We start from the raw sequence: 19,055 nt of genomic DNA on the forward strand, positions 1-19,055 counted from the left end.
CTTCCCTGCAGTGGGAAACAGCCCTAGACTGGGTTCTGCATCCTACTCGCTTAGCCCAATACCCGGCTGCACGTCGACCCTAAGTGTGCATGAGCGGAAGGCCTCTTCCCCAGGACCGAGGATGGGGACTTCCAGCGCGAACCCAAAATGCACAAAATCTACACTTTTCGTTAACAGGGTTTCTTCTTCTTTTTTTTTTTTTTAAGTTTATTATTATTATTATTTTTTAATTTATTTTTTATTGGTGTTCAATTTACTAACATACAGAATAACCCCCAGTGCTATTATTTTTTAAAAATTTCTTGGTTAACAAGGTTTCAAATCACATTGACACAGGTGGGCAAGGGATGGCTCCCCCCCCCTCCCCCACTGAGGACACCTTTCGGGGCTCGGAACTCCGGACCCTCCAGGTGTCAAGTCCAGGTCACGCCGTGACCCCCTCGCGCCCGCCGGCCTCACGCATGCGCCCTTGCCCCGCAGGGCCCAACGCTGCTCCCCAGTTCCTCCCGCAGCCGCGCCGCTCGCTCCCCGCTCCCCCCCCGCCCCCCTGCACCGCCGCCGCCGCCGCCGCCGCCCTGCTAATACAACTGTGCCTGAGGCGGAAGTGGGGGGGCGGGGCCGCCGCGCGCCCCGCCCCGGAAGTGGGCGGGCCCAGCGGGCCCCACAGTCGTCCCGGCCGCCTCCCAGTCGGGTTGCGGCCGAGGCCGGTCCTGGCTTTGTAGCTCGCTCAAGATGGCGGCGCAGCCACCCAGCGGGATCCGCCTCAGCGCGGTGAGCAGCCGCGAGGGGTGGAGCGGGCCGTGTCCCAGGAGGGCGGGCAGGCGGGCAAGCGAGGGGGGGCCGAGTGGGCGGCGGCGGCTCGTCGGCGCGGCGGCTGGGGCCGCGGCGGGGCCGGGGGAAGGGGCGGCCATCGCGCTGCCGTCGGCGGAGCGGCTCGGCGGCGGGCAGGGCCGGGCTGCGCCCCGCGCCCTCCGCGCTCGGTTTCTGTTTTGCCCCCGCGGCTTCGGGGCGGGCCGGGGCCGCGGCCCCTCCTCCCGGCTCCTTCCTGGCTGCCGCGCAGCTGTCGTGGGAGGGCGAGGGCGAGGCCTCGGCGGCCGCGCCGCCCGCCGCCCGCCGCCCGGCCCGCGGGGGCCCCGACCCACCCGGCCTGCGGGCCCGCGGGGCTGCCCGGAGCGGGGAGCGCGAGCGGCGGGGCGCGGCCGGAGGCGCCGGGCGGCCTTGACCTCCGGGCGGCGCGGCGCGGCGCGGCGGCTCTTCCCCGCGCGTCCCCAGCGCCGCGCGCTGCCCTCCGGCGAGGCCCGGGCTCCCCCGTGGGGTCTGCCCCGGGGCGCCCTTGGAGGCCCCCCCGCCCCCCGCCCGCCTTCCTAGTGTGCACGAGTCTTAACGTCGCACTTCGAGGAGTTACAACCCCACCTCGGAAAACGTGGGCGTGGCCTTCGCACCTGATTATCCTTTAAGCAAGTTGCTGGCGGTTCATGCAGAAGTGCTGACCTCGTCTTCCTCCGGGGGTTCGGGGTTAACCCCGGAGCCCCCGCCGGAGAATCGTTAAAAATGGAACCATCCGGTGGGGATACCGTCGCTTTAAAAAATGGTGCATTGCCCTGTGACTTCTTCCACACCTGGTAGTGTTGTTGCACTTTTAGCCGTTTTCCTGTAGGATGAATGTGAAATGTGTCAGGGCGTATTTTTTGCATTTCCTTGGAAGTTATTCACATTTAACTCTTTTTTTTTTTTTTTTTTTAATCTATTCGTGTCCTTTGCCCACTTTTTTCTATTTTCTCTTAGATCTTTATTGACCGATAAACCTTCTCTAAGCTGTACTGAATAAAGGTCCTTTGTTACATAACTGGCTTATTGAGTGAGTATTTAGTAGTTTGAATATAGAGGACAACTTTATTCTTTTCTTAACCGTTGGCTTTAAATACTGATGGTTCTCTTCCACGCTTGGGGGAGTCTGGGCAGATGTAATGCTTTCCAGGTAGCCTCAGGTATTGTAAAGTCTGACCTCATCTAAGGCAAAAATCTCTTTTATTCGGTTTAATGCCCAGGCGCCCCCCCTCCCCCCACCCCCCCCCCCCGTCCGATTGGGCCACACTCTGGACACCAGAGTCCTGGAGTAGGGAAAAGGAGTGAACAAACTGGTTTGGTCCTGTTTCTGCACTTGGATTCTCTGCTCCTTCACCTGGCCCCTCCAATGCTGCTGTCGGGTTCTTCAAGATATAGGTGATAAAGGGAGCAAAGATAAGGGTCCGAGCTGTGTTAAAAGATGGGCATTGTTGTTAGCTTGCTGTCTGGGTGAAGCAGCTGTCTATGTGCTAAATATTTCTTTCCTGGGTAACATGGGCTGTTGGAACCTCATTGATGGAAATCTCCCATCTGCAGCTTCTGTACTGTATCTCCCACCCATCTCTTTGCTTTAAGACAGGACTTGGCAAACCACAGCTCGTGGGCCAAATCTAGCCTGCCACCTGTTTTTGTATGGCCCATAAACTTAAGAATGATTTTTAAAAGGTTGGGGGAAAAAAAAAATCAAAAGAACATTTTGTAACATATGAAAATTACACGACATAGACATTCAGTTTCCATAATTTGCAGTTGAATATAGCCATGCTCACTGTTTGGGTGTAGCTCTCACATGTTTTCATTAGGAAAGTCTAGGAATTAATAAGTTTTCTGTATTTGTCAAAAGTTATAGAAGGCAGTAAGACACAAGGAATGAACCATTATAATGTATGCCATTTTTTTTTTTTTTTAATTTAGGAGGGCAAGGGTTCCAAGAACAATGTAGAGTGATAAAAACATTTCAATTTTTGCTTTCGTATTTCGAAGTAAAATGCTGGGACCGTTTTGTTGTTTTCCAGTAGTCCTGTTGTGGGTTTAACTGACAGATGCCCACTCTTCACCTTCTCCCATCTTTCCAATGCATTTTTATCTCTTCTTCATTGAATTACTGTATGATTTATCATTCTTACCATTATCCACAAATGAGCCAACCAGAACTTGATTGCATTTTCTTTGCTGCATAGCTTTTTGTTTTTCTGAAGTTAATTGCTTAAATTTGCTCTTCTGTCCAAACTTTCACAGAACTGGAAAATCTTTTCCAGATGTTCTCAAGCACACCCAATATTTTGTCAGTTTTGTTGGCTCACTTGTGTTTTGGGGACTTCCTTTATCATCATTCTGGAAATATCCTTCCCCTTTTCGTTGTGTCTCCATCCCACATATTCCTCTTACAGAGTTGACTCCCTTGGCCAGCACAGTAGGTTAGTGCCGGAGAGCTTGGGCTCTGTCACCTGCCTGAGTTCAAATCCTCATTGACAAGGGGATATGTGACCTTGGCAAATTCCTTCCTCTCTGTGCCCGAGTTTCCAGTCTGAAGGATGGGTATGGAGCCTACTTAAAAAATAAAATAAAATACTATATATATAAATAAATAGTAAATATCTCTCACTCTCTCCCCCTCCCCCCCCTTTCCAATATTTGTTATTACTGGGTATGTTGATCAAAGTATTTCTGAAATTTTCTTTTGCTCAGTGTATTGCCTCTACATTCTTTGTTCCTTTTTCTCTGTTTTTGACTCCTAATTTTACATGGGCTCTAATGTGTGGAGATGGTTAACTTGCTTACGTTTCCAAGTGAGACACACAGCTGACTGGAAGGTGTTCATACATAAGTAGAACTCCTTTGGTGGGCTTCAGTGTTGAGTGATAAGATAGGAAGGAATCAGTTATATTTTGTTGGGGGCACCCTATGTCTGTATTTGTAAGAGCTTAAAGAATCGAATTGTTAGAAAATAAAATAGGTTTAAAAATGTAAAAATTTATGATGAACACCACGTGTTGTATGGAAGTGTTGTATCACTATATTGTACAACTGAAACTAATATTACACAGTGTGCTAATTGGAATTTAAAACCTTTAAAAAAAACTTTAAAACATTTAAGTAATTTTTAAAAAGTGAGAACAACAAAAATAAGATGCTGTCCTGAAAGACCTGGCACAAATGTAAAAGAATCAAATGGAACTTTTAGAAATCTTTCAGTTTTCCAGAGAGGAATTCTGCATCTAGTCTCTTGCCCATGGCATGTATAATTCAAACTGCTTGCTCTTCTGAAAGCTCAGTTGGAGACGGATGCCTGGGTGGCTCAGTGATTGAGCGTCTGGCTCAGGTCTTTGGCTCAGGTCATGATCCTGGGAGGGATCCTGGGAATCGAGTCCCGCATAGGGCTCCCCAACAGGGAGCCTGCTTCTCCCTCTGCCTATATTTTTTGCTTCTCTGTTTCATGAATAAATAAATAAAATCTTAAAAAAAAAAAAAACTCAGATGGGAGTATTACATTCAATTTGCTGACTTGGTATTTATCTCTTTATTATTGTGGTAAAGTAAAATACACTTAACATAAAATCTACCATCTTGACCATTTTTAAGTATATAAGTCAGTAGTGTTAAATACATTCACATTGTTGTACAGTCTCCAAAACTCCATCTTGGCCAGAATAAAACTGTATACCTATTAAAAAAAAAAAAAACCAGTTCTCCATTCTCCCTTCTGACAGCCCTTAGCAACCACCATTATACTGTGAATTTAGCTACTGTAGATGTATCTTACATAAGTGTAATGATGAATTGTCTTCTTGTGACGGGCTTATTTCACTTAGCATAATGTCCTCAGGATGGTTCATCTAGTTATAGAATACGTCAAGAGATCTTTTCTTTTTGAGGCCGAATACTATTCCCTTGTATGGATATACCACATTTTGTTTATTTGTTCATTGATGGATATTTATGTGGCTTCCACCTTTTGGCTGTTGTGAAACACGGTGTATGAACACAACTGTACAGAAAATCTCTTCAAGATCCTCCTTTCATTTCTTAGTAGAACTGCTGGATCGAATGGCAATTCTGTTTAATTTTATAGTTATCATCCTAGTAAGTATGAGGTGGTATCTCATTGTGTTTTTGATTTGTATTTCCCTAATGATTAGTGATGTTGAGGATCTTTTCTTTTATTAGTGGCCATTTGTATATAATCCTTGGAGAAATATCCGTGTCCTTTGCCTACCAATTAATTAGGTTTTTAGTCTTTGTTGTGATTTGTGTAGGAGTTCTTTATATGTTCTGGATACTAACTTCTCATCAGATACTTGATTTGCAGATGTTTTTTCCCATTTCATAGATTGCTTTTTCATTCGGTTGGTTGTAGCCTTTGTCTTTTTTCTAAAGATTGATTGATTAATTTGAAAGTGAGCACAAGTGGGGGTGGGGATGGGGGAGGAGCAAAGAGAGGGAGAAGCAGAGGCCGACTCCCCACTGAGCAGGGGGGCCTGACTCCTGGCTCCGTCCTCTCGGACCCTGGGATCATGACCTGAGCCAAAGGCAGACGGTCAACTGACTGAGCCAGTCAGGCACCCCCAGTTGTATCCTTTAATGTGTTGTAGAAGTTTTAAATTTTGATGCAGTACAATTTATTTTTGTTTGTTTCCTGTGATTTTGGTGTCACATCCAAGAAATCATTGCGGAATCCAGTGTCCTGAAACTTTTCACCTGTACTTAAGAGTTTTATAGTTTTCTTTATGTTAGCTCTTTGATCCATTTTAAGGTGTTCTTTTTTTCTCTATATGGTGTGAGGTAAGGGTACAACTTGAGTCTTTTGCATAAGGTTATCTAGCTTTCCCAGCACTACTTATCGAAAAGACTATCTTTTTCCTATTGAACAGTCTTTACACCCTTGTGGAAAATGATTTGGCCATTTATGTGAGGGTTTCTTTCCTGGCTATTTGCTGACTCGGTTTCAAACCCACCTGTTTTCGTTGTCTCTGAGCCTGCTATCATCACTTCCTCCAGAGAACAGATCTCCAGTTTTCTGTGGGGTTGCCTAGAGTAGTTGTAGGGTGAAAGAAGGAATTGGGGGGGAATCTTCTTTAAAGACTTGAAAGCTATCTTGTTTTCATACAATCTCTAGTACCTTGGACTTCAGAGGCACAGAAGTGTAATTCCTAAGGCTTTCTGGAGTTCTGCCGGGGTTCCTGGTCTGCTGCTTGTTTTGTTTCTCATCTTGTATAGGTTTCAGATTCAGTTCTTTACAGGCTATTAAATCAGTTGTCACTGTCTGTGCTTTCCAATTTCCAAACTACTGAGTGTTTTATCTACTATTATCCTCATTTCTCTGATTGTTTTTGTTCTTCTTGTTTTATTCTACTCGCCCCCTCCCCCTTTTTTGTTTTGTTTTGTTTTTTTTTTTTCCTTCATTACAGAGCAGTTTCAGGCAGAAACACTGGTAAACACTCTCTATATGTTTGGGCTTCCAAAAAGTTTTGTATTTAACTGTAAAATTTGTGACTGTTGATTCTAAAAGTTATATTAATTCTTTAAAAAAATCTGTGTAATCTTCAGAGCATTTCATTGTGTGTGTTTCCTAATGTTTGGGGATGGGGAGTGATATCTAATACTACTACTGTATCTTGTCTTCTAACATTTTTTTCCTGGTGGATTGATTGTTCCCTTAAATGTTACTTTAGGTTTTGTACTCAAATATTCTCCCAAATAAGGACTTAGGGGAATCTTATGCCACCTGGCTGAGGCTGTGTCTTCATAGTGGTTCTGTAGGTGATACAAATTGAAACACTTAACCCAAGTAAAGGCATGTCCCTTTTTGTAGAACTTCCTATTAGACTTTTTTTTTTTTTTAAAGCATCCAGACCAAAACGGACAAGCTTTTGTTAGACAGATTCCTGCTGCCCCCAACTTTTTATTGAGGAGGAAGGGGAGTGAGGAGGGGCAGTTACTTCCAAATCTTCTATTCTTGAATCACCGTTAAAACCAAAACCTTTGTTTTCCAGTTAAGCCCTCATTCATTACATCCTCATTTTCAAATCTTTTTTGTTTTTAATTCCTCCTTTATTCAAAGCCCTTAAAGATTTTCCTTATTTTTTATTTTTATATGAGCTCAGTTGTGCCTTTAAGGAATACTTAAAAAAAAAATACAATGCTTCTTATGTTCTGGTTGGTCTTCTAAGCATTTACAAATATTAACTCATTTAATATTCTTAATATCCTGATAAGCTAATAGGATTATCATCCTCATTTTAATAGATGACAGAACTTGAGGCACAGAGGTTAAGCTTCTTGCTCAGGGTCATACACTAGTTAAACATACTCTGCTTCGCATGCATGTGTTTGTGTGTATTACTTCTTCGTCTGTTCCAGGGTGTTTTTTTTTTTCCCTCTCCAGCTAATGAATGACATGTTCTGGAGATGAGAAATCAGAAAAGTGAAAAAGCCATTGCTTACCATTCAGTTCTTTCTTACTGATGCTTTCTTTGCTTTGCTCTTCTGGGGCTCTTGCTCAAGGATAATGTGTACCATGTCAATTTGGGATTGATGTAAAGGATGAGGACATTAAGTGAAAATTGACATTCCCACTACCACATTCTGCCATACATCCAAAATTCAAAATAACCCCTTTTCTAGTTCCAGATTTCACACCTAATGTAAGTGCATAAAATAGAGCAAAGACCGGTAACTCTAAGGGTATCTTCTTTGATAGCCAGAGGTTTCACACTCCAAAGCCATGCCCCACTGTAAAATTTGTAACATGTGAGGAGTATGTCGTTCTTCTATAAATGGTAGTGTGATAATTTTGCAAAGGGAGAGGCCTGGGACATATAGAGCCTCCTGATGGCTGGCCCCTGGCAGAGTCTCAGATTAATTTGAAAAAGGCCTCTTGTGCAAGATGAAGACCTGGAAATTGATTTTTATTAAAAACAAACACACAAATGTAATGTATGCTGTAGAAAGGCTGAACTACCTATACTCTGTATTGCACGAATATGTGCCGTACTCCAGTTTTAAGACTGTTCTTCCACAGAATTCCATTTTTCACACATGTACTTCAGTCTGCTGGTGAATGAATGCTTGGCAATTGTCTAAAATCAAGTGTGGACAGAGGAATAGTAGACCTCTTTCTGACACCTTGTGGCAGCAGCGTAGCACTACAAACACTTGGCTTGATTAATAATCTCCTCACATTTCCAGAGCTCTTCACATTAAATACTTAAAGCGCCTCTTCTGTTATTTTCCCTTAAGTGTAAGATAATCTGTTCAAAACAGACACAAAATCCCCATTAAATAGAAATCCTCTGCAATGGAAATTTTCAAGTGTCAGCCTTTGAAAGCCACTTCTACATTTTTATACATTTAATATCTGTATTACTTAGGAATTTAGAGTTTCCTATAGCATGAGGTTGGTTAGCATAGTCTTCCATAGTATATTACTGTGAATAAAATCAGCCTAAAATAATTGGATTTGAATTTTTATATGATATTATGTAAAGGTTTGATAGGTGTATATTACTCCACTGCCAAGGTTTAACTATAATGAGCTTGGAGTAATTTATATAAAAAGTATCAAATAATGATTTTCCAAGAGACCTCTAGAAAAGCTGTTGATTAATAAGCCAAGCTAAGTTTATTAAGCCTGATGCACCAGGAGAAAACACCCCCTTGGCAAAATCTTCGTTGTGTCTCACGGTAATTTTGAGGGTAGGCCTTGCAGGGTGGGTAACTTTCTGATTTAGGATATATCATGGCTTTAGATTGATGGATCCAGAGAGACAAGGGTTTTGAAGCGATCTTGGTTAAGTAAACTATTTCGTTGATGAGTACAGCCTTCCAAGAATTTTATCTTCTAGGTTATATCTTCTAGGTATATCCTGAAGCAGCTATTATCTTATGCTTGGTCTCAGTGTTGTTTGTTTTTATTATTTTTATTATCTTTTAAGATTTTATTTTTAAGTAATGTCCACACCCACCGTGGGGCTTGAGCTCACAACCCCGAGATCAAGAGTCACAGGCTCTACCGACCAAGCCAGCCAGGTGTCCCAGTGTTGTTTAATATAGGGACAGAAAATAATATTGGTTTCTCTTCTCAAAAGTAGGACCTGAATCAATTTACATGAATCATTGGTTTTTTTCAGCTTTGCCCGAAGTTCTTACATACAAATTCTACTAGTCACACTTGGCCGTTCAGTGCAGTTGCTGAATTAATAGGTATGTAAAACTGACATTTCATGTATAATCTATTGCTTGCAATTGAAGTTTTAAAAAACTTTTCATTGAAAAATAATATGCAAATATACTGTTTAATAAAACAGTTGTATCTTGAATGATACCACTGGTAAAGGTTATCTAGTGTATAACAGCTATTCAAATGGATGTCAAATTAATTGCTGCTCAGCCTTCTCTGTACTATTATTTTGCAAAATTCATAAAACTTTTATTTTGATTATAAAAGAATTTGATCTATTGCAAAAATGGAAATTATGTTTTTTAAAATTGGAAAGTACAGGTACGTAACAATGGGTTTGTTTTTCTGATGTTAGCAAGTAGGGGAATTAATGTTAAATTAAATTTGAGATAATACATTTTTGTTTCCTCCAATAGAATTATTAGGTATAGAATTCTATTTTAATAGTGTTTTAGTGAACATGAGAAGAGGAAAGTTGTGATCACATTTGCATTATGGGTTATGATATTTTTCCCTCTGGAAAATTCAAGCATGTGAATTTTGTTTTTTTAATATTTATTTATTTGAAAGAGAGAAGGAGAGCAGGGAGAGGGACAGAGAGAGAGGAAGCAGACTCCCGCTGAACATGGAGCCAGAGTGGGGCTCAGTTCCAGGATTCTGAGATCTTGACCTGAACCAACAGTCAGCCATTTAACTGACTGAGGCTCCCTGGCACCTGAATTTTTTTTAAGCATGTGTTTGAGAAACAGGTAATAAAGGAAAGTATATTCTTCATAATTCTAGTATATGTGCTGCCGAAGCGAGCACTATTCTTCATAATTCTTAGAAATACTTTAGATTCTTTGTCAAGAAACAGTTCTATCTTAGATGTACAGTAGAAGAAAAGGAACTCTTGAGCACCCTTTTCTTTGGCATAGTTAGATTTTCCAAAGTCTCCCAGCTAACATGTGCTGTTCAGCTAGTTTCTTAAAAACCTGTTAAATGGATAGAACAGTGCAGCCATTCAGAGCCATTGTTTGTTTATGACAGCCCAGAGGAGCCACTCGACCTGGGATTGTTCCTGCGTGTGTGGTGATTGTCCGGCTCTGGATTAGGGCAGCTGGAGACCAGGGTGCTCTTGTTGCTATCAGATTTAAGTGAAACACCATTTTTCCTGAAGCAGTTGATTAAAAAGATGCTTTTAGGGATCCCTGGGTGGCGCAGCGGCTTAGCGCCTGCCTTTGGCCCAGGGCGCGATCCTGGAGATCCGGGATTGAATCCCACGTCAAGCTCCCGGTGCATGGAGCCTGCTTCTTCCTCTGCCTGTGTCTCTGCCTCTCTCTCTCTCACTGTGTGCCTATCATAAATAAATTAAAAAATAAAAATAAAAAGATGCTTTTAATTCTAGGCAACCTTATGAAAGGATAGTGTGAGAACCATTACTTATGTTTAGTCATAAAGACTTAAAAAAAGTGTTTTTAGTCAGTTAAGGATACTCAGGTGGAACTTAGGTAGTTCACAAGCTGATGTTATTACTGCTTCTGTTGACATTGTTTTCACTTTTCCTTGGTTTTTTGTTTTTATTGTTTTAATGTATTCCTTCCTATTTAACCTATTCTGAGACAAACAAGGAAGCTAACAAGAGTGTTAAATGGGGATCTGTACAGAGCTCATAGAAGTGTAAAAGCCACCAGAAACTTTGCTTAGATTGGAAAGGGCCACAATTTGAACTATGTAGAAGGTAAACCTTCTATGTATCCAGCCTTGCAGGAGACATTCTGCTTTCTCATTTATTCAGTATCCGCATTGTGTTCCCTCTGTGTGCCAGTTATAGTGGCACTTGGAGTGCCAGTTGAAACTCAGCTCTCAGGTTGTCTCTTGATAGCCAGGCTGGGTCTTTGGGCAGAAGACCTACCTCCCTGTCTTGGTCATCTGTTTGGTACAGTGATTGTTCTTGTTTGTACTTTTTCAGTATAGTGGGAACCAGTGTGACAAATGGAGGGCTTTGGAAAGAGCTAATTTTGTAATGATCAGTGAATGATGTATATATCAAGGTACAGTTTAGTTCATGTTTTCAAATCGTAGAGTTCCTAAACATTTCAATTTTTATTTCAATTTTTAAAAAATACGTTGCTTGTTAAGGATTATACTGAACTAATTGCTCTTTAAAATGCGAAATCAAAATTTCTCAAAACTTTTGTTTCGTAGATAATGCTTATGATCCTGATGTGAATGCTAAACAGATATGGATTGACAAAACGGTGATAAATGACCATATATGCTTGACATTCACTGATAATGGGAATGGTATGACTTCAGATAAATTACATAAAATGCTAAGGTATGTAAAAATAAAAACATTGGTTTTACCCCATTTAGGGGTTTCACGTATCATACTTATTGCCTGTACTTTTTATTTTGTAAACATGATTTGCTGTACACACAGTGTGCTCTCTTCTCTTCCCATCATTTCCTACTGCTGTTTGATTATTAGACAATCCCTGCCATTCTCACCCCACCATGACTGACTTATCTAAATTTCCGCCATTCCTTTAAGAGTTGTAGCACACTGATAACAGTTATTAATACTCTAGTGTTGCATAGTTTTAACCAGTATTTCCAATAAAATACTTTTGGTGGGGAGTAATTTTAAAGGGATTCAGAGGATAAGGAAAGTAGCAGGATAAAATAGGCATAAAGCCTTGGGCTCTACAGTCACAGAGTAGGATGTCAGCATGAAGCCAGATGTGCCTGGAAAGGAAAGTATGGTACCTGATACAGGTACAGGGTAGAGAAAATGTGGCAGCATAGCCCTTTCTGCTGTCCCTTAAATACTTGTTATGCTTCCCAAAACTCCAGTTGATGCCATTAGTAATCTAATCATACCACAGTAGGCTCCTGATTTGAAGGGAGTTGTTCACATTTAGAAGAAATTTCACGAGGTGAAATCTCAGGGGTCCCAGGAGTCCAAATGAGATCTCAGTTGTTTAGGCAGGATGTACCAGGCAACGAGCTCCTGTTTTAGCAATTCTTAAACCTTACGATACAGATTTATTTTTCATTTCAGAGATGGGGAAACACATCAAAATAGATTAAAAGTGATTTGCCTATGATTACAAAACTAGAGAGGATGAGGTTAATATTTATACCCAGTCTTTCTACTTAATATTATAATTTGTGAATTTAAGAAATGAAGACTATGTGTATTTATTTTTTAAATCTTTTTTTTTATTTTTAGCTTTGGCTTCAGTGACAAAGTCACCATGAACGGTCATGTCCCAGTTGGATTGTATGGGAATGGCTTCAAGTCAGGTTCTATGCGTTTGGGTAAAGATGCAATCGTGTTTACCAAAAATGGAGAAAGCATGAGTGTGGGCTTCTTGTCTCAGACCTACTTGGAAGTCATAAAAGCAGAACATGTTGTTGTCCCAATAGTGGCGTTCAACAAACACCATATCCTTTTGATTTAAAAATAGAAACTGGAGAAACTCTGAAGATACTCTGAATCATTCCCTCCTTTAGCCTCCTCCAGATTCTGTTTTTTTAATCATAGTTTCCGTGATAGTGCTTGTTCCTACCCATTGCCTCTTATATCTGAGGCTAAGCCTTTCTCCCTTTCTCCCTTCCCTTGGCATTTTGCCATTAGGATGGTTGCTTTCTATGTTAGTTTCCTGTAGCTCTCCCCTTAATTTCAGTTGTATTATGTCTAATGAGATATGTGGTCTGCCTTGAAATTTTCCCTAATGACTATGAGAAAGCAAAGTATCTTTAGAAAGATGTCTTCTGTGTTTCTTATAAAAACTTTCAGATACAATATTTCAGATATTAGGAACCATTAAATTAATTAGGAATCATAATGAACTTGCTCATAATTCATCTTTCTTGGTGTTCATCTGAAATCAAATTGCAGTTTTAAAACTTAGGAAATAGTTATCTGTTATTTAAGTTTGAGTTTTCATATTGTAACTGTGAAAAATATGTTTTTGGTCTGAGTCTTTAACTTATGATATACGACAGATGATAAATTTAGCAGAATCAAAAGCAAGCCTTGCAGCGATTCTGGAACATTCTCTATTTTCTACGGAACAGAAATTACTGGCAGAACTTGATGCTATTATGGGTAAGAAGGGGACAAGGATCATCATTTGGAACCTTAGAAGGTAAATGTAGAGCTCAGCGAGTAGTTTTGCATTTGGGAAGGAAATTGCTTGTGCAGGAGTGGTTTTCTTACATTTATCCATTGTTACACAGAGTAGAAATATATTGGAAGGTACTCATTTTTTGGCATAGGTAATGATTTGTCTTTTCCAAGTGTGTTTTATTGAGCTGCTTTGGCTTCCATTAGAGATAATTTCATATTATTAAAACTAAATTTCCTAGCCCTGCCATTCAGTATTCATAGAGCTCAATTCTCTTTTTTTATTTTTATTTATTTATGATAGTCACACACATAGAGAGAGAGAGAGGCAGAGACATAGGCAGAGGGAGAAGCAGGCTCCATGCACCGGCAGCCCGACATAGGATTCGATCCCGGGCCTCCAGGATCGCGCCCTGGGCCAAAGGCAGGCGCCAAACCGCTGCGCCACCCAGGGATCCCTCAATTCTCTTTTTTATTCTATTCTCAAAAAGAAAGGAGAAGAAAATATCTCAGCCAATAAACTCTAGCTTGTGTAAGTTAGGAAGAGAAATATTTGTCTATTACTTAAAGCTAAGCATAGTTTAATAGGTGGTGAGAAAAGTATTGTAAATGAGACCTCTGTATTGCTCAAGATTGTAGTCCTTTATCATTGTGAGGATAAAATCATTTGCAAATAAGATTTTTTTTAAAAAACTTGGGATGAATGCGTAATGTTGAGGTATCTAGATAAAAGAATGATAGGAATAAAGTATAAATTGAGTGGTGAGCCTAAAATACTTTAAATCTTTTCTGATCTGTATTCCCTTTTTTCTTGCTTTTGCTGTCATGCCCCTCCCATCCTCACTCCTCTTTTTTAATTTGCACTTTTTATTTTGAGATACCTATAGATTCATACGCACAAATCTCATATACCCTTTATCCAGTTTCCTCCAATGGCAGCATCTTGCAAAACTATAGTATGTAAGTGTTGATAGCAACATTGATAGAGTCAAGAGACAGGACATTTTCATGGAGAGAGGACATCCATGATCCCTTGTGTTGGCCTTTTATATCCACACCCACTCCCTCCTTAATCCCTGACAACCTCTACAACGTTCTCCATTTCTGTAACTTTGTCATTTCAAGAATGTTATATGAATAGAATCCTACAGTGTGAAAGTTTTTGGGATTGGCTTTTTTCATTCATCATATTTCCCTGGAGGTTGATCTAGGTTCTTGTGTGTGTCAGTAATTTGCTTCCTTGTCCTTGCAGAGTAGTAGTATATCGCATAGATGGGCCATCATTTGTTTAACCATTTACCAGTTAAAGCACATTTTACCATTTTGAGTTCTTACAAATAGAGCTGTAAACATTTGTGTATAGGTTTTGGTGGGAATAGAATCTTCTTTTTTCTAAGATAAATGCCCAGGAGTGTAATTGCTGGGTCATGTGGTAGTTGCCAGTTTCATTTTTTAAGAAACTGCCAGAATGTTTTTCAGAGTGGCTTTACCAGCTGACATCCTGCCAGCAGTGTGTGAATGTATACAGTTTTCCCACATCTTCCTATATTTCTTTTCTTTTGTTTTTCCCTTGCTTTTGTCTCCCCTCTTCCCCCAACCAGGACCCCTACTATGGGTAGGTGTTTTGTTTTGTTAAATAAGTAAGTATATTTGCTTATATTTCTGTGAAGTTAAAATTTAGCTCCTTCAAAAAATTGTTTTTATAGCTACAAAAGTGCAACAGAGTTTGATTTTGATAAGGATAAATATGACATCAGAATTCCTGAAGATTTAGATGAGACAACAGGGAAGAAAGGGTACAAGAAGCAAGAGAGGATGGACCAAATTGCTCCTGAGAGTGACTATTCCCTGAGGGTATGTATTCAGCTCTCTTTCTGGACGTGAGAGAAATAATCAAATAATGGAAATTATTGCTATCCACTAGTGTTATAAATACTGTCAGTAATTGCTAAGTAAAAGTATCTCAGGAACCAATGAGCAGACTGGTTGCTTTATTTGTTCAGAAAACAGTTGTTTATTTATTTATTATTATTTTAGAAAACAGTTTTTTAATTGTAAAGTCACCAAATCTAACAGCACTTACAAGTCTTTCAGTGTGTGGTTAGAGTATTTGAATTCGGAATACCAGAATCAGTATGTCCTCTGTGGTAGCCGTATTGATTAATTCAGGCAAAAAGCCCAAATTCAGAGTATTTCTTTTTTTAGTTTAAAATATTCTAGGACACACATCTTAGTTAATATTCTAAACCGATAAATTATGTACAGACTACAGATGATACACATTAATAGTTTTATAATAAATATCTCTGATATTTGACCTTAGGAATATTTTTGAGATGGAAGAAATTAATACTCAGTTTAAAATGTTGATATGATACTAAGAATATCGTTTCTTAGTCACTATGATAAGGCATATAACACTAACTTCCCTTTATTTTTGTGCTAAGATGATTTAATAACCACAGGCTGAGGATACATGTGATGTTTATACATTTACAACTTTTTGAGACCCTAGCAGTTACATACCCCAGTGTGTTATTAAATATGTCCTAGTTGTTTAGAAAGTCTTGCTCAGTTATGAAACAGGTCCAGAGGCAGGCAGAGCAGGTAGTGTGGATTTAGTATACAAATTTTTAAAAATGTTTTAAAATATCATTAATAAAATAAATAAAATAAATAAAAGTATAAAATGTTTTAAAATATCATTAATAAATTTTATAAATGACAAAATATCACTAATTTTGAAATCAGGAGTTGGGGGAAAAAAGAGAAATGTTCAAATTTTAGTTCTGTATTGAAACTTTGATCTGGCTTTGTGTTATTCAGTTTATTTCCTTAGAGACAAAGCTTGGAGGCAGGCAAAGAATGATATATTTTAACATGTTTTAGGATGCAGATTTCAGTCAAGATTGTAAAGTGTCTAAACCTTCTTTCCTTTTTTTTTTTTTTTTTTAAAGACTTATTTATTTAAGAGAGAGTGCATATACACGTGGAGGGAGGGGTAGAGGGAAAGAGAGAATCCCAAGCAGACTCCTAAGCTTGCCTCACTCCCAGGACCCTGAGATGATGACTTGAGCCGAAATCAAGAGTTGGCTGCTTAAATGATTGAGCCACCCTGGCACTCCAGTATCTAAACTTTCGTACTTTCAGAATTGAAAACACATTTAAGATTAGTACTGATTGTTACAGTTCAATTTTTAAGAAATACTGAACTCGTCTACTTGGCTTAAGTGTTGGTATATTGTTAATATTTACCTTGTCAGACATGTAATAGACCCTTTTGTCTGTATTGGATTTTGCTTGTTATTTTTGCCTAAATAAAATTTATCATTACTTTTAAACTGCAATAGCAATATATGTATTTGACAGAAGAGTCAGAAAATATAGTCCTTTTTTGTATATATGTATATTTTTAAAAAATTAAAATGAGATCATACCACATATGCTGTCTTGTAACTTTTAAAAAAGTTTTATTTAAAAAAAAATAAATAAAAAAGTTTTATTTATAATTTAACATAACATCTATATAGGTCAATGGATTGTTTTCTGCAAACCATTTTACTGGCTATAGTATATCAAGTTTATTTTTAAAGAAAAGCAGTCAGGGAACCTGGGTGTGTTTCAGTTGGTTAAGCGTCTGCCTTTGGCTTGGGTCATGATCTCAGGCTGCTGGGATGGAGCCTCAGGTTGGGCTTTCTGCTCAATGGGGGATCTGCTTCCCTTTCAGCCTCTCCCTCTACTCATGCGCACTCACTTGTTCCTAGTATCTCTCTCTCTCGTTCAAATAAATAAAATTCTAAAAAATAAAAAGCAATCAAATATTAACTAATAACAGTTTTATATATAGTCTATATTGTTGAAGAGTTCATGGGTTCTTTATCAAAGCAAAGTAGTTAAGTTTCTTTTTAAATACACATATCAGTAATGCTGAACAAATTTGTAGGTAATTATTTGGGAAGGACAGATACTATTATGTGTCTTGGCAGGCTTACTGCAGTATATTATACCTAAAGCCGAGAATGCAGATCATCTTACGTGGACAGAAAGTGAAGACACAGCTGGTTTCAAAGAGTCTTGCCTACATCGAACGTGATGTTTATCGACCCAAATTTTTAGTATCCTTTATTTTCCTTTTTATGAATCTGTATAAAGATACATTAATAAAGCGATTCCTCTTCCCCTTTCTCCTTTTATCCTGATACGGAGTCTAAATCCTCTCCAACTTGGCCCTTTTTTATACACTTTTGGGTTCATTAAGAAACGACTTGGAAAGATTGGTTTGTGGGGAGTGGTTTGTGGGGAGTGTTCAGAATTTTCCTTAACATTTAAGACTAAAACTGTGAGAATTACTTTTGGATTCAACTGCAGAAATAAAGACCATTATGGGATAATGATGTATCACCGGAATAGACTCATCAAAGCTTATGAAAAAGTTGGATGTCAGTTAAGGGTAAGTTTTATATCTGAAAATGTTTGTATCTTATAAAAGTTAAAATACCATGTTATTGTGTCAAATGTAAAATAATATGCTTTGCTTAATAACTTTTAAATGTCAGTGTGGGGCACACCCCGGGTGGCTCGGCAGTTTAGCGCCACCTTCAGCCCAGGGCCTGACCCGGGATCGAGTCCCATGTCAGGCTCCCTGCATGGAGCCTGCTTCTCCCTCTGCCTATGTCTCTGCCTCTCTCTCTCTCTCTCTCTATCTCTCATGGATAAATAAATAAAACCTTTAAAAATAAATAAATAAATGTCAGTGTGTTTAATAATGTTGGTAATGGCACTTGAACTTAGAGTGCTTTTATATTTCCCATTTGATCCAAATAATCCTATGAGAGGGACAGAATATTTTGTTTTTGTTTTACAGAGGGTGAAATTGGGGCTAAGAAGTTAACTTGCCCTAGACCTACAATGAGTATGTATCTTAGATCCAGATGCAGATCTTTTGACTGCATTTTTGTTTTGTTTTAAATATTTTATTTATTCATGAGAGAGACACAGAGGCAGAGACATAGGCAGAGGGAGAAGCAGGCTCCCTGCCGAGGACCCTATGCAGGACTTGATCTCAGGACCTCGGGATCACGATCTGAGCTGAAGGCAGACACTCAACCACTGAGCCACCCAGGCATTTCTTTTGATTGCATTTGAATATGGATCCCTGATTATTTCTGGGATGAAATTGGCTAGTTTTATTAGTCCTGACTCAGTAGCCAGAAAAACAGGATCATATAGGTAATTTACTTCTCTGGAATTAATTCCAAAATATATTATTAGAGCCTTCCTCCTAAACTTCTTGCACTATTGTAGAATTCAAGTCAGGATGATGATCATTGTGCACTATACTAGTCTGTTCATCCTATACATGTTTTCGCAGAACGGCTTTTTAGGGGTGTATGTGTTAAGAATTCAGTGGTAAGTTCTGCAAATCAAGTTTGTTAAAAGTTTTATTGAAGTCTAGGCATATTTTGTTTTCCAGGTTTATGGTTTTCTTTTTTCTTTTCTGTTTATCTTTTTTTCATTCTAAATTCGTTATAGAATGATACAAGCTCTACACAGTATAATAGTGTGTGTTTTTCTTGAATGTTACTCAATAGGAGTTGTAACTCTGTTATATATTTTACATGACACGAGCCCAGAATATAGCATTTTTGCAAGAATAAGCGAACTTTGTTGGGCTCCTCCTGGTAACCACTAATTTTAGTCAAAAGCTAAATATAGAATCTGGCAACTATGATATGAGGTGTCAATAACTTATTTAAAATGCTAATTTAATTTATAATTAGACTAGTAATGTGCATCAGAAATATTCTGTAATTAAAGTTATTCAATGTCGGGCAGCCTGGATGGCTCAGCGGTTTAGCACCGCCTTCAGCCCAGGGCGTGATCCTGGAGACCCGGGATCGAGTCCCATATCAG

The 19,055-nt window shown here is 39.4% G+C and overlaps 1 protein-coding gene across 3 annotated transcripts in view; it reads left to right on the plus strand.

Annotated features, from left to right (window-relative positions):
- Positions 1 to 615: 615 nt before the first annotated feature.
- The window catches only part of MORC3 (MORC family CW-type zinc finger 3), a 40,151-nt gene continuing 21,711 nt past the window's right edge, over positions 616 to 19,055 (plus strand). Inside the window, exons 1-8 of one of the 3 annotated variants that reach the window (XM_072806907.1) lie at positions 616 to 771; positions 8,976 to 9,048; positions 11,213 to 11,345; positions 12,243 to 12,457; positions 13,017 to 13,164; positions 14,849 to 14,996; positions 17,129 to 17,257; positions 17,473 to 17,592. In XM_072806907.1, coding sequence (XP_072663008.1) covers positions 733 to 771; positions 8,976 to 9,048; positions 11,213 to 11,345; positions 12,243 to 12,457; positions 13,017 to 13,164; positions 14,849 to 14,996; positions 17,129 to 17,257; positions 17,473 to 17,592 — 1,005 coding nt within the window. In that variant the 5' untranslated portion in view covers positions 616 to 732. Of the gene's footprint in view, positions 772 to 1,381; positions 1,623 to 8,975; positions 9,049 to 11,212; positions 11,346 to 12,242; positions 12,458 to 13,015; positions 13,165 to 14,848; positions 14,997 to 17,128; positions 17,258 to 17,472; positions 17,593 to 19,055 lie in introns of those variants that run through there. The other 2 variants (XM_072806909.1, XM_072806908.1) reach the window with 2 other exon arrangements.

Source organism: Canis lupus, chromosome 30, assembly GCF_048164855.1.
Source record: "Canis lupus baileyi chromosome 30, mCanLup2.hap1, whole genome shotgun sequence".
In the NCBI taxonomy this organism is placed as follows: Eukaryota; Metazoa; Chordata; class Mammalia; order Carnivora; family Canidae; genus Canis; species Canis lupus.